Genomic DNA, 15961 nt, shown 5'->3' with positions numbered 1-15961 from the left:
TATCAATGGGGTGATAAAGATTTCTGTTTGTGTGCAAGGAGCAACATTGCTGGGTTACTGCTATAATTTTATTGACTGGATTAACACAACACAACAACCCACCCAAGGTTGAGTATGGGTTATCGTTGAACTGTGGGTTGTTGTGCTGTGTGAACCCAGTCATGCTAACAAACCATAGTTCATTAACCACAAAAAACCCACAGTTCACAACCCATCAACAAACCATCGGTTCTCTTTGTGGGTTGTTCATGGTTAACAACCCATGGTTTGTTAGCATGGATGGGTTCACACAACACAACAACCCATGGGTCAGTGACAACCCACACTCAACCCATACTCAACCTTGAGTGTGGGTTGTTGTATTGTGTGAGCCCAGTCATTGTGTCCAATTGTTGTATTTTTTTTAGAACACACAATGTATTTTTTATGCTGTATGAAACACCACAACCCTCAAAGACAGAGTGTTAAGAATACATTTCAGAGTCATAAAAACATGATAGACACTGCTAAGAGAAAGGGTTCATAATGGGGAGAGGAACCGAGGCACATCTAATGTCCACACAACTGAAACTTTAAAATAAAAAACTGTATAGGGCATTAACCCTGCAAGCAATCTTCCTGACTGAAATAAACAAGCATTAAGGTACACTGATAAAAGTCTTCTATCATAAGAGTAGGGTCCTAGCAACTTGCAGTTACAGAAAATATTGACAGTCAGAAATATTTTAATTAAAAATGACAACAGTTTAAATAATAATGAACTATTCAGCCATCCTGCCAATTCCCCCCCCCCACTTTACTTTTAAAGGTTTTTCTTCTGCAACTAAGGAGGCTTAGAAACAAACATCAATTTCTCATTTCTGTCTCTATGCTAAGAAAAATGGCCTTTTATATTGACCCAGTTTGCACAGTCATGGTGGCTTATTTAAACTGGGCGCCATTTGCCTAATACCTGCCCGGATGTGGCTTGTCATGTCGTCTGAACCTGGGCAGGATGGCTTGTTCGAGGGGGAAACAACAGGTCATGGGTTATTTGAGGGTTGTTTTCCCCTCAAATAATTACCCCTGGGTGGGTAATTAGGCAAATAGTGCCAGGCACATGTGTGGCTTAAACAAGCTTGTTTAAGCCATGTTGATCCTTTAAACTGGGCCATTATCTACCATGGGTATAAACACAGAGATATTTCCTTCACATAATTTGCACAGTGGGGAAAAATCTCAATGAGATATGCTCCCACATCCCTTGAACCTACATCTATCAAAGGCTAGAAGAAGCTTCTCTCAGGAAGATTGGGGAAAATAAATATGCTATAGCGCACAGGTAGTACCCATTTCCTTTTGCACAGGATAATGCAGTGGTGACAGTCCCCTGGCTTCCTTCCCTGTGATTAGCCCCTGGTACCAAAGTCATAAAAGAGTATGGAAAGAGAGATGCTAAGACAATCAAGGGAAATGAGATGTCGTATCTTACTGGGTTGAGATCCATGTTATATTGCTGTCCTCTGATAAATGACTAGAACTGTCAGAAATTTTTAATGTATAATATTTGACAATCGGGCTGAAAACAAATAATAAACAGCCACATTAACTTTAAAGCTAATTATGGGTATGTTAAAATGACTTTCCAAGTGAAAATGACCAAATGACAGAAAATTTGAAGTGCCTGCCTAAACAAATTACTGTTTTATTAATGGAATAAAATCAATTTGTTTCCCTTACTTTACATACATAAAGTTCCAATGCATTATTTTTGACATACTGCACTGAACTCTATATAGAGAGGAAAAACAGGGGACTGTAGTTTTGGATGGAACTCAAATTACTGAGTTGTAGGTTCAAATTGTAGTTAGCTAAAATGTTATAAGCCACTGAAATTGACTGTGATCCTCAAGATGATCAGTGGCTTCAAGAACATACTATTCTACCCATTTATTCTCTTATTTTCTGTAATAAACATCAATTACTTGTGGGGTTCACAGTGCAGAGAGGTCCACTTGTAAAAGCTCCACACTGACTGGGTTCACAAGACCGTGGTGGTAAAAGAAGCCATCGGATGACATGCCACGTAATTATGTAAACAATGGGTGAGCACACGGCACATGTGGGGGGAGAAGGCATGATGGCTTCTTTTATTCCTGTGATCATGTGAACCCAGCCTGTCTAGTCACATGAATATCTTCTTTCTCTTTGATTTTTAAATAGCAAGTTTTCATGTTATGTTTATATCTTGTTCAAAATAACACCACATGAAGTATAAAAGACTCCAAAAGCATGCAGACTACTGACCCAAAACACTGAAACACTTAAAAAAATACCTTCATTTTTGTCTGGCGATGATGAACCTATGGCATAGAACAACAACTCAGTATGTAGTGTTTTTTAAAAATATATTTTGACCATATCCTTTGGTCAATGATTGTACACTATGTGTATGGCTTAATGTTATTAATAGGAGTAAAAGGAAACATAGCAATACGTACGCTGAGACTGAGACACAACTTTTGTTCGACTACGGCCTCTGGAATCTGTCTTTGAGTTTCCCACGCCAATAGAGGGTGTTGAAAGCTTAGTTCGCACACGTCCTATAAAGTTAAAAAAGAAAGAAAGAAATCCACAGGTATTAGAGAAGAAATTCAGAGAACATTGAGCGAAGCATTAAACCAAATAGAATATACTGCAAACTAGGCTGCTGCTCAAACCAGGTATTCTTAATGCCCAATTAAAAATTAAAATGCTAAAAAATTAAACTAGCATAGATTATTACATTCTTGTTGATTGAATATATCAAGCATATCAGGTAGGAAACTGTATTACAATTTTTCAACAGAGCTGAGGTATTATTGCAGAAGTACTAATCTTAAAAGGGAATTGCACTAAGTGCAACATTTTGCAAGACTACCCAGTAACATATATCTGTGTACTAAAGTGTAGTTTGTGTAGTGATTCTGGAAAGCTGTTAGCACTCACAGTGAGCCGATTATAGGTCAAGTATATTAATTATTGCATAATTAAGATAGCAGGGTTTTTCCATTCCTTGACTCCCTTTCTTTGTGGCTTAAATACCATGGGTTGGATTCAAGAACTGCCTTCTGTAAGAGGAAAGGACTTACATAACAGGAAGGGCTCCACTCACAGGTCGCTTCCTCCAATTTCTGCAGACACCCCCCCCCCCCCCAGCTCACCCCATTCAGCACGATCTCCTGACTCTCGCATTTTCAGGACCCTGGAGAGGTTGCCATGGAAAGGAAGGGATGGGAAAGTCCAATTCAGTTGGCACAGTTGATCCAACATAAATCTGGATCCAACCCCATGTTTGTTTTTCATTCTCCCACTTACTTAAGACTACTGCCAACAAAAGTTAGAGACCTGAAGTCGGATACAATGATAGTTTACCATCATAGTTTGGATATGGATAAGTGTAACACTTCTTTTTTGTTGTGCTTTAGTAAGGGCAAATTCTATTTCATAAGGAGAAACAAGAAAATGTTGTATAAGCCAATCCACTGAAGCAAAACAACTGGATCCTATCCTCCATATTGAAGTTGAATGTGTATTTCTTAATTTCAAAGAGCTAAAACTTAAAGCCATTCTGGAACTATTCAGAAAGTTTTCATCATAGTGAAGTGTGTAGCCAGATGAATTAGAGGTAGCCAATTTTTTTAAGAGCCAGAATTCTGCATTTCCGTTCCTAAACACCATTATTTCAGTAAAGTCCAGGACCTGCCATAGACCCCCATAAAGAAAATAGATGTGCAGAGAATCTTGAAGTTTATATGTGTTTCAGGCCCATGTAGGAACTCATTTAACTTGGGTAGACATGCCCATTTTGGGCATGCCATTTTCCAAGATGGCTGACATGTGAACGGGCATAGGTGATAACTCATGAATGAATGTATATAGAAAGCTCATTTTGGTGGCAAAATTTAGGTTTTTTTTCAGTCAAGATGGGTAGAAGAACTATTACTAGGAACTATTACTAAGAACTGTTACCACCTGTATGGTCTACTAGCTAGAGTGCCAGTCTAGGAGCAGGAAGACCCAGATTCAAATCCCTTTGAAGCTCACCAGGTGCACCTCAGCCAGTCACCATCTCTTAGACTAACCTATCTCAACAAGACTGTTGTGAAAATAAGAGGAGGGGGAGAATATGTACACCACCTGATTCCTTAGGAGGAAGACTACATTCAAACAGTAGCATACTACTGAATAGACTAGTACTGAATCTGACTTGTTTCTGACTTGTCAATGTTGATGTGTTTTTGAACAATAAAATGAAGTCCTGAGGAAAAGCAGATACACCAATGTAGTTTGATACATGGTCTCATTAGATATAGTTCTCAGACTTTTTTTTAGGCTTCCTACAGAAGAGATGGAAGTTCACAGAGAGTCTATGAGAGGAGAACCAGTATTAAAAAATTGTTATTCAGTCATTAGTGTGGCTATCAGTGTAAGGTTATTACGCACAAATAGGTTTGGCTAAAGCTAACACAATCACACCCATGCAATGACAATATTTCCACCATCCACTTAATGGGACGAAAAGAGAGTATAAATGCACAGCTTTTGACCTGCAAAAGGCAGGAATACAGAGTGCCACCATTTTGTTATGATGCTAAATAACCACAAAGACAAAATCCAGCTTCTACTACAATAAAAAGAAGTTGTTGGGAATTGATAAAAATCCATTGTTCTGATTCTTATCTGAAACTGTAAGTGTCCTCATTAGTGCTAGATATAGGGTTGGCACACTGGTCAACTGAGTGGTCAAATATTGTCAAATATTCCAAGAATGCCACCGTGTAGATCAGGTATAGGCAACCTGGTCCCCTCCAGAAGGTTTGGACTGCAATTCCCATAACCCTTGACCAAAGGCCATGGTGGCTAGGGTTTATGGAAACTGTAGTCCAAAACATCTGGTGTAACCCTGGTGTAGATGGAAGCTTACCTTTCTTATTTCATTTGTTTGCAAAAGCAGGAGCAAATGGATCTTGACCTCTAGCACTGCTGCATTCAGAGGCAAACCTAGAAGCACAGCACAGCTTTCTCACTGGCTACCTGCTATAACCGCAGACATCTCCAACAAGAACACAAGCAGAGAAGTGGCAACGGTCACTGCCAAATGGGTAGAATATTGGACTATGACCAAGGAGACACACTAGGACCAGGGAGACACAGGTTGAAATGCTCAGTCATTAAGTTCATTAGGTGAAGCTGGCCTAGTCACACAAACTCAGCCCAATCTAACTCACAGGGTTGTTATGAGGATAAAATGCGGGAGAACTATGTACACTGTCCTGAGCTCCTTCAGAGAAAGGACACTGTTAAAATGTATTAAATTACAATGTTATGAATATTAATGCCATTGTTTCACAACAGCAGCTATGCTAACTAGAAAAAATAAATAAAATAGATAAGTATCAAACCTACTGATCATCATCTTTGTTCTCACATTGTTCATGTTTAAAAATATCAGACCATTATTTGACAATACTTGACCAATATTTGAATGGTGAAATGATTAACTGTAGCTAGACAGCAATCCTTGAATGATAAGAGGAATTTCTAACACCCAATAAATAGTAGCACCTGCTTCCCAAAAGCATGAGAATGTTTGGCTAGCATGTTGAAATTTTGACTGAAAACATTTAACAAGGTAAACCAAACAACTTTAGGCATCTAAAATAAAATTAGAATCAAGTCATTTTTATTGCAAATGGGTACTTGAAAAAAAGAAGCAAACAAGATTCATAGCAGCGAACAAGATTTTGAAAATAAATATTGCAGCAACATAAAATTATTAGGTACGCCAACTAATAAATTAACTCTGAAGGTAACATAATGGATTGTACACTCTGTACACAGCTATTGCTTATGATGATGAAATATTAAAATGGAAGTGTTTGCTTTTTAGCATTAGTTTCATTCTCTTACCATCTTCAGAAGTTGTTCCTAAATAGGAAAAAATATTAAAACAATGATATTCCAAACAAAGGATCTTTTTTTCTATTAGGTAAAAAATCACTGTTTGGCTTCCCAAGCGCATACATAAAAGGAATTATATTAAGTGGTGTAGCTATGTAATTTTAGACCCTGGACTTAATGCTCTTACTGCTGTGTGTGTATGCCTTTAGACAGCCATGTGTATTACTTTGTGAAGCACACAATTAAAATTTCTCTTCTCCCCTCCCCCACCACCATTCCATGCTTTACAACTGCTTCTACATTTCTGATACATTACAGCAAAAAACAAAAACATTGTCTGCCAACTCGATTTTTAAAAAATACTGAGCATGCGTAGTTTCACATTTTAAATTCACTTACATCAAAGCACCATAATGAATACAGGAATAAAATTGAGCTTGTTTCTGCTGCCCTGATGCTAAACATTTACATGGGAATAAAAACATTGCTTTGTATAAAAGGATAATATATTTTAAAAGTAAAAACAACAGAATGAGCATCTGTAACCAGGTACATGCCCAGCCAGGCCCTGACTATAGTATGTTTTTAAAAAGAAGAAAGGACACTGCAGTGAGTAGCATCAATCCTGGTGGGCCCTGGCCTGCCCATGCTGGTGCAGGTGCTGATGCTGGACCTGTGTGTTGCTGTCCTGTCCACCATTCTCCCCCAGGGTGACCATTTTTGGGGGTGGGGATGCTGCGGGCCCTGGACTTGGGCCCAAGGTCCAGCCTTAGCTGCACTACTGAGTATATTATGCAAGAACGAATTCTAATCCACTGTACTTTTCAGTGAAATTACCCTGTAAAATCAGAGGCTACGATCTTTCTTGTCAGGTGTAGAATGCAGTGTTGCAACTATTCTCCAGCCATTATTGCTAAAATTTATTTAAACCATAGCTGTACAACAGATTTGGGATAATGTGCAGAAATACAAAGATATTATCAGCAAGATTCATACAACTAAATCCAGAAATGTAATACTTACAATGAAATAAAACCCTGCACAGAAAGAAAGATGTAAAGACAGACAAAGCAATAGTGGCTATATCCCCATGAATTCAATGAATGGACTGTTAAATTATCTTAATAAACTGGCTGATGGAATGGGAAACAGTGAAATTTAATAAGCAGACAAGATGGCAATAGTTCAGTATTGGAAACAATCTATTCATCCCTGTATCACAGGGTTGCTTCATAGAATTTGTCATGATGGAGACGGCTGACAGTAACAAGTCCAAGGAGGATGTATAAGGCAAAATAAGTTTATTTAGATGTTGATTGGATTTATGTATTAGAATGATAAAATCAAAGATACTACATTATGCAACGTTCTCAGAAATTTGATAATGTTTTCTACTATTATATGTAGACCTGAGAAATTCTCAGACCTTTGCAAAATATTTCTTGATGATGTTAACTGTTGATGCTTTATTTATTATAAGACTTTGGAAGATCATCTGGAATCAGATGATCTTCCAAATTGATCAGGGGACTGGAAACAAAGCCCTATGAAGAGAGACTGAAAGAACTAGGCATGTTTAACCTTGAGAAGAGAAGACTGAGGGGAGATATGATAGCACTCTTCAAGTACTTGAAAGGTTGTCACAGAGAGGAAGGCCAGGATCTCTTCTCGATCCTCCCAGAGTGCAGGACACGGAATAATGGGCTCAAGTTACAGGAAGCCAGATTCTGGCTGAACATCAGGAAAAACTTCCTGACTGTTAGAGCAATATGACAATGGAACCAATTACCTAGGGAGATGGTGGGCTCTCCCACACTGGAAGCGTTCAAGACGAGGCTGGACAGCCATCTGTCAGGGATGCTCTGACTTGGATTCCTGCATTGAGCGGGGGGTTGGACTCGATTGTAGGCCCCTTCCAACCCTACTATTCTACGATTCTATGATCTTTCTATTTTACACGTTTTATGTTGTTTCTTAGCTGTATTTTGATGTTTTTGATACCATGTATGTATCTCGTCTCCAGTCTGATATGCATGTAAATGCTAAGGCATCCCGCATTGCACAGTCTGACATTTAGATACATCTTTAGTCAGAATTACGTTAGGCTTATAAATAACTCAGGTGTAGGCCATTCAGAGCTGGAGGGTCTGATATAAAGGTAACATTATTTCCAGCTTAATTCAGCTTGATACCTCCCATTGAGAGAAGGGGTGGGAAGAGAAGCCTACTTTTGGCTTTCAAATTGGCAGGTTACAAGTCATTGCAGAGTCAACAAATACAGCATACAGTAAGTGCAGTACAGCTGTAAGTAATGTACAATAGCGAAGTCAGAGTCAGGCAGTGGTCTTTGGTACTGAAATTGGGATGCTACAAGTAAGTTCTAATTTTTGTTTGTGAAATGTTTGACAGGATGATGCAAGTGCAGCTGTATTAACTGGAAAGTGCTATCTCCCAGTGAACAATACGAGATAAGGGAAGAAAGGCAAATGTGCAAGCAACAGTACCCAACTGAGGTTGAAATACTACTGGCTTGACTCCAGTTATACTACTGTTACTGCTATACCTGTTGTATGAGAGTAGATGTGAGCTGGCATATGCAGAAACGTCTCAACTGTCATGGAAACCCTTATTATTCCTATTTTACACAATGAAAAACTAAGGCTGACAAATACTGATGTCCTCAAGACCATCCCAGTGAGTTATAGCAAGTTTAGGATTTGCGATCCAGGTCTTTTAGCTTTCAACTATGATCTAATACTGTACCATACAGAGTTACACAAACAGAGAGGTATGTAGGAAGTATCTTGGTTTATATGCTAGTTATTATATATTACCACACACACACACACACGCACACACACACACACGCATACACATTAATGGCCAGTTTCCTCATCTTAAGTTGGCAAGGCAATAATAGTAATAGTAATAATAATAGTCAACATCCCTAACTGCATTGTATTGTAACCTAGTGCACTGAATAGAGCCACAACACAAATTGATAAAAGAAAGAGCCATGTAAATATCATTGTGGAAACATTGTAAATTACTGAAAAGTGAAGACTCTTCTTGGTAGTAGTAATGGAAAAAAACAGAAAGTGTGAAGTAAATGGTACGCATCCCCCATTACGTTAAATTTTAGGAGAAATCAGAATATATATTTGAAGAATTTAAGCCAAAATCATCAACTTATCACATCTGTTTGGGAAACAGTATACTCTCTGTAGGCAGTGCTTATGGTTTCTACTCTTTAGTTTATTTATTGGGGGTTTGTGTCTATTAATGCATTGATCAAAAATCTGTTTTAAGAAGAACTATGAATACCAGACTGAAGAAGAAGCATCTAGAAATCTTCAATGCACTCTGTTCCTGCACTGGGCATTCTGTGATGTACTAATATAGACATGCATTTTTAAAAATTCAAAGGCAATATATAATGGGAAATTATTCAAGTTTTGCTTCCCTAGAAAATGTTCAATAGTTTTTCTGAAATTGCTAGAACGGTAGCTTAAAAATAATTAAACTCCAAAAGACATTTAAAGAAGAGAATGCAATAAACCAAGCATGGTGTAAAATCTCTCATGACAACTTATTAATTAGAGATCCATTTGAAAAGAGTTGTGCACAATGGGGCTTCGAAGACCTGCCTCAGAAATTGGCCTCTAACATAGCACAACAAACTGCTGGGGGGGCGGGGCAGGATGATGATACCACATGAAGATAAGTCCCAATGAACATATGCAAACTGCTGCTGCTCCCTAAAATTGCTACCCAGAAATGCAAAGTAAACAGGATTGTCAGAGAAGAAAAAATATTGCAAACTTAAATTTAACTTTACTGCTATTCTTATGAGACGGTTTAGAAAATGAATATTCATTGTTCATTTGATTGTCAGTTGCTAAAGTATTATGATTAGGTTCTTCAAAAACTGTCATATTGATATTGTATTAGAAGTGGACAGTCAGTTTCAGACTTTTGATATTAATGTGCAATGGGTTAGTGAAAATGTATACAATTAGTCACAAATTAGATGAGTGTACAATACAAACATGAAATGTGTTACGTAAACAGAAATCACATGTTTAGTAGTTTTAGAAAATGACAGACAAAAGAGGGTCTTACCATCTATCTTGTCAGAAGTATCCTCTTTGTTGGAAGAGCAGGCAAAGAAACAGGGAAAACTTAGTGCGTTAGACAAACAGCATTGACAAGAGAGCCATACAACATTCATTAAGGAAACTACATTAATATGAATAGTCTGCAGACACTTGTATATTGAATTCATGCATACATTAACTTCAGCAATTCTCATATTAATGTATGCAAAGTCATAATACGCCATCAGTACCATCTTTGTTAAAATTGTGAGTTTTATTAGTGTTCTCTGGCATTGTACAAGCCACATGAAAGCCAACAGTTTGCACTTAGTGCCAGAGAGCCATAACTTATTTTTATAGGGTTTAATCCATTTAATCGAAATCAATGGAATTTAAGTTAGTCATGACTAACCTGTCACATATAATTCAATGGGACTAAAATGTGACTATCTTAGCCTGAATTCAATGCATAGTACAAACTAAATAAACAATTCTGTTGAGATCATGAAGTCTTGAAGAATCAAGAAAATCCCAACATAATAAAGATGGCAGAAGAAAAATAGTGTATGCAACTCCTTTTTTTTAAAAAAGATCAATTCTGTTAAGAGTGGTTGGAGAAATTAACATCAACTCTTGGTTATTACTATAATCACCAGAATACAGGATTAAACCTACCACTAAACTCAGTTAAAATAAATGTATAATGGTAACACTAATCTCGACAGTGAGCCATTTGAAAATTCCCTTCCTGAAAGCTGAACACACCATTTTCTATCTACCATGTTTTCCATTGCCTAGCAACTGATTGACTATGCAAAGGGGGCAGAAATATCACCAGCAGTGACTTGGAAGATAAAGGCAACACTAGCGAGGCCACATACCATGTTTTATCAACATCTTTGACCACCACAAAATAAAGACAGTGGAATGCACACAGGGCAGAAATTTAGAGATGTGGAGAATCAGAAGTGAATTAAATTAACTAGCAGAGATATCTTAAGAATTCTTACATCCGTAAATAATTCGTAAGAAAGACACACACTAATACGGATTAGCACAGGACTGGCCCCTTCCTACTAACAGATGAACCGTAGTGGGCAAACTTCAGGCTTGCGGGATTTTAGGGGGGGGTTTGTTTTGTTTTTACTAAAAACCCAAGGTCAATCAGCCAGAGCCAAGTGCAAATAGTGATTTAGGGGACAGAAGTACAGTTAGAATTAAGAAACAAGATGCTTCCGAGTACATACTGGTTTCCCTCCAAGTTCCATTTGGCTTCACTGTCAAATTTAGGGGTGGGGAAACCTTTTCATTAGTGCTATTGTAAAATAATTAGGAGTTAGAAACCCTTGCCAATCTACTGCAAACAAACCAGAGATTTACCAGAAGATTCTGATTTACCTTGTGCCCACCCACCTCTGAAATAGAGGACTAGCAGTAACTAGTAAACTGAAGTCCTACATATTATGAGGCATGTTGCCTACTAGTACTAAAGCAAGACGTCAAGGGCAAACAACCATGAGACAAGTCAGCATACACTGGTCACCTTCCCAATGTAATCCCTCATCTTGCATTGACCTCAGTCCTCTCAAATGTATCTGTTATAAAAAGTTCAATTTGGCAGCCTTTCTACATTATGAACCAGGATGATGCATCTTTATATTCTTCTCCATTAATTACACTTTTGAGCACTGTTGTACAGCCTTTCAATATTTGTGAGTGCCCACAATACTGAATGGGCAAGTAGGAAAAATAAATCTGTGTTTACATTCAGTGTTAACAGTGTACAACAAAAGTGACCTGTGCTGTAAGGAGGTGTTAGCAGGAATGATTAGCTGAGCCTTGGCTGGACATCAGGACTTGGAAGATACAGAATTCAATGCAGATGCACTCAGGCAGTTTGCCCAGTGTGTCTCAGTGGGGGTAGAAGCTAAGCTGGGCATTCTGGTCTGCTAATCAAGTGTCAGGGATGTGTCCATGGGGCTGGGATTACTGTGCCTGAGTGTCATGTGTAGGCTGCAATAAAGATGGCATTGAAGCTAACACAATCTTTTTTAAAATGTCACAGAACAGACGCACACCTTATCCACAACTACAGTGGTACTGATTAGTATGGTGATGGTAGCATTTCTCAAAGCAACCTTTAAAGCAAAAAGGGACAGAGCAACACACTGGCCTGGTCTGCATGATCACAGGGTGGTTCTTGCACGTGCCAGTCGCATGCCAGCTGATCTGCATAATTACCCGCACCAGGCACAGCTTCTCGTGTTGTCCGAATCCACCGAGGGTGGATTCCTGTGGTGGTTAACAAACCACTCAGAACCCACTGCCTGTTGTAGGATTGTGGGGTGGTTTGTTAACCATCCCAACAAGCCACTGTTACTGAGAAGCCACAGCAGCGGGGCTTAGATTGGCAATTTGGTGCCTGTGGGCACTGCAACCCACCACGACTAATAAGCCATGGTGGGCTGCAATGATCGTGTAAACCAGAGCATTCTGTCTAACATAGCAGTAGTTACTCCTACCTTGCCATTTCTTTTGCCAACCTTAGTGTAGATAGTGCTACCAAGGATGATATTAAGGTGCCTGCTCAGAAGCAAATGAGTGGTAAATTAACAAAGCTGGAGTTCAGGATGTATCAGCAGGACACAAAATCCTTTTCCTTCCCTTTCTCTTGCACAGAACTGTGAATATTTGCATTCTCCAGTGTATTTGCTGCCACAGCGTTCCCAATACAATACCAAGAAATATGCAGCCCTTCTGATAATCATTTTCAGCAAAAGAAATGGATATACAAGAGTATTTCCCCAATTTATTTAGTAGAAGAAGAGAACATTCCTTTTTAACCAAGACAGAATCATTTTGGATTTGAACAGTTTCTTACACATTCGTTTCTCAGATGTTTTTAATCTACTATGACTCTTTACGTCTTTTCACAACCATTACTACAATTAGGAGGGATAAGGCTTTGGAATCAGTTCTTATGCAAAAGACTTAACACTGACTTCCCTGCATCTTAGAAGAGAGTCCCATAGGCAAGTGGGAGCTTTTATTCTTGCTGCAAGCTGCACTGTCATTACCATAAAACAGGAATACTTGCCCACTCCCACTCAACACCCAAGTTGTTCCAAATCATTAGGTGCCACCCAGGTGAGAACATGACGACAACAAATAACATTAAGAAATGACTGCAAAAGGCTGATGAGAACACCACAAAATACTGTATGCAAATCGCACCAGTTCATAGCCAAAATATCCCTATATAATATACATTAGATATTCATATGAAATCTCACAGAATATATTGGGTACACCACTAACCTTGCAAATGGACGGTTTCTGAAACAGACCTATTACTTCAAAATCTGAGAAAAAGATAGCCCACCACAACTGAGATACCTATAGTTCATCTCTCTGCTGAAGGAAACCAAAACAGTGAAATCCTAAGCATGTCTACTCAGAATTAAGTCCCAATTAAGTCTAGCTTGACTTGTTCCCTAGTAAATGTGCTTAGGACTCTTAAGTGTTCTTCATACTAGAAAGATCTTTTACACCAAACTTTTCACCTAAACACAAAGCACTGAGAAGTGTACAAAAAAGCAGTTTAACCAAATGTCATCATGACCCACTGGGTAACATCACTCTCTCAGTCCAAGAAACTGGTGTAACGTCACTAAGTGCACTGAGAAATATGTATTTAAATAGTCAGAGAGAATTCCAGTAAGTAGCTTCATTTATCATTAAACAGGGTTCCCTCACCTAGTGAAGCATATGATCCTGGAGGTAGACCAGCTGCTGCTAAGCGGCCAGCTCCTGCTGGCTGACCAATACCATGCCGTGCCTTCGCACCAGCAGCAGCATTAACATCAATGTCACTGCGGGACCTCTGTAGCGTTCCTGGGCTAGGAGCAGTCTTGGTACCCCCTGCAACTGAAAGTAAAGGTGATATTACAAATATTACATTGAATATATTGCACTGTCCTTCTCATTAAGTGCATAAATCAGTCTCCTTACACTTATAAATGAAGAAGCCCTCAAAGACGTTAATCCAGATAAGGTCTTTAAAAAAGAAAGATGCCCTCTCTAGAACTTCCAGATCAAATCTAGTTTAGTACATTGGGTGGTTTTGCATACAACAAAGAATTACCTCTGCCAGCCATACTTGCTGAACTGGATGTGGACCATTTTGAAGAGAAAGGACGACTGAAACAAAGGCAACATCAACAGTTTTAGCGAGGCAAGTTATTATACATTTTGCGATAAACTGAGGCATTGTCTTCCCCCTTCTCTTTTGCTAATATCATTTGACTATGGCGATGATACAACAGTTCTAAAGTCTTGAAGCAGCCCATACATTTTCCTGAGTAATTCAGTCCTACCTCACTGTTTCATCAAACCAATTAAGGGCACAATCCTATGCATGTTTAGACAGAAAAAAAGTCTTGCAACTCTCAGCATTCCCTAGTCACCTGTACAATCACATATAAATCCACAGAATGTGGATGTGCATCCCATTTAAAGTAATTCAATGTGGATAGGCAACATTTGCATTCAAGTGTGCATCTGATTCATGCCTATGGTTCCTGATTCAGCAAATGGAACATGTGTGGAAATATGCTTCTTCATGAAGATCTCCTTATCTGGATCAGGGTGACCCTTACTTGAGGCTTTCCTGAGAGCTGGAGGATGACCTGTCTGACTGTGGAAGTGATGCGATGCTACCAGAATTCTTTAAGTATGTATGGAGACTTCTTTGATAGGATGGTTCAAGATTATTATACAGCACCTCTGCTTCACCTGGAAAATGATTTCTTAGACCTAGGTAAGTCCTGCAAACAAATCATATAATATTTATTATGGGAAGTATGGTCACCCAAGCATTATTTGAAAACAAGCAAACAATAAGCCACCAACACTAATGAAAAGGCAACCTAGGAAATTAATTTCTGATGTAAAAGATTAGTTGAGAAAAGGTTCATCATCCATCCCAAAACTGTGTAGCTCAATTACATCTAGAATAGAGAAATATTGTAGTCCCCTTAGAATACATTTTTCTTCTCCTGTTAAAAGGCATCAACACTTTCAAGAGTAGTTAAATTATCTTTCAATCTTACTTCCTTGCCTCCACTCTTGCCTCAGCATCAGCATCATGAATGCCCTTTTTGATAGTTTCAACCAAGACAGCTGCATGCCTGTACGGGAAAACACAAGTCTAGTATCACATATAAAATATACATATTATGATAAATTTGGCTTCCTGACTGGAATGTTGGTACTTCCTGTGAAAGTTTCTTCTGGTTGTTGTGTAGAAATATCCAGTCTGGCTTTATCTTCTCTTACTTGCTTAAGAGGCAAGGTATCATGTGACTGGCCTTTTAGAGTAAGCCCATCCCGAGTTCTGAACTGAGAACAAGCTTATGGTAGTGTATTGGCCCCAGGAGATAGCCAAGTCATTTGTGGTGTTAAAGGGGCCTAGAGTTCCATAATGCTTGCCTAAGTTCATTATTGTTGCAAGTCCCTTGCTAGTAAGCCTCTGAGCATGTGAAGATGATTCAAAGGGCCGACAGTGCGGCCTAGCACATTCCATCCTAATCAGTGAGAGTGTTATCAAGCACTCTGCCTGGAAAGCAAAGTTTGTTTACAGGTGGCTGAGCTGAGAACCAAGTGCTGTTAGTTTATGCTGGGAATGAACACTAGGGGGTACTTGCTGCTGTTATACTGCTAACATGTATTGTATAAAACCCATTTGATGGCTCATGATTCAGAGAAGCTGTCTGATCCAACCATTGGGTATGCCTGTGTGCTGTAAGTTACCCAATAAAGTCTCCTTGTAAGTAAACCTTTGAATCTGATTTATCACTATCTTGGCACCTCTAACCTAAGAGTTCAGTGCCCATGGCCAGGGCAACACAGGTAGAAGAAATTAATTTCATAACTATCTGGAA

General features: G+C 38.8%; 1 protein-coding gene across 29 annotated transcripts in view; it reads right to left on the bottom strand.

Moving 5' to 3' along the window:
- The window catches only part of CLASP2 (cytoplasmic linker associated protein 2), a 185015-nt gene that overhangs the window by 56365 nt on the left and 112689 nt on the right, over positions 1-15961 (bottom strand). For 11 of the 29 annotated variants that reach the window (XM_084857987.1, XM_084857997.1, XM_084857994.1 and 8 more), the window contains 7 exons: positions 15131-15208; positions 14678-14845; positions 14164-14219; positions 13776-13946; positions 10045-10068; positions 2481-2582; positions 2316-2342 (listed from right to left, as the gene is read on the bottom strand). In XM_084857987.1, the coding sequence (XP_084714113.1) occupies positions 2316-2342; positions 2481-2582; positions 10045-10068; positions 13776-13946; positions 14164-14219; positions 14678-14845; positions 15131-15208 (626 nt within the window). The remainder of the gene's footprint in view (positions 1-2315; positions 2343-2480; positions 2583-10044; positions 10069-13775; positions 13947-14163; positions 14220-14677; positions 14846-15130; positions 15209-15961) is intronic. The other 18 variants (XM_084857990.1, XM_084857999.1, XM_084857992.1 and 15 more) reach the window with 3 other exon arrangements.

This window comes from Heloderma suspectum, chromosome 5 (genome assembly GCF_057233095.1).
Source record: "Heloderma suspectum isolate Gila_16-S chromosome 5, 16-S_ref, whole genome shotgun sequence".
Taxonomy (NCBI): Eukaryota; Metazoa; Chordata; class Lepidosauria; order Squamata; family Helodermatidae; genus Heloderma; species Heloderma suspectum.
Note: the sequence above shows the minus strand (reverse complement) of the source record. Positions and strands in the feature narration are given on the sequence as shown.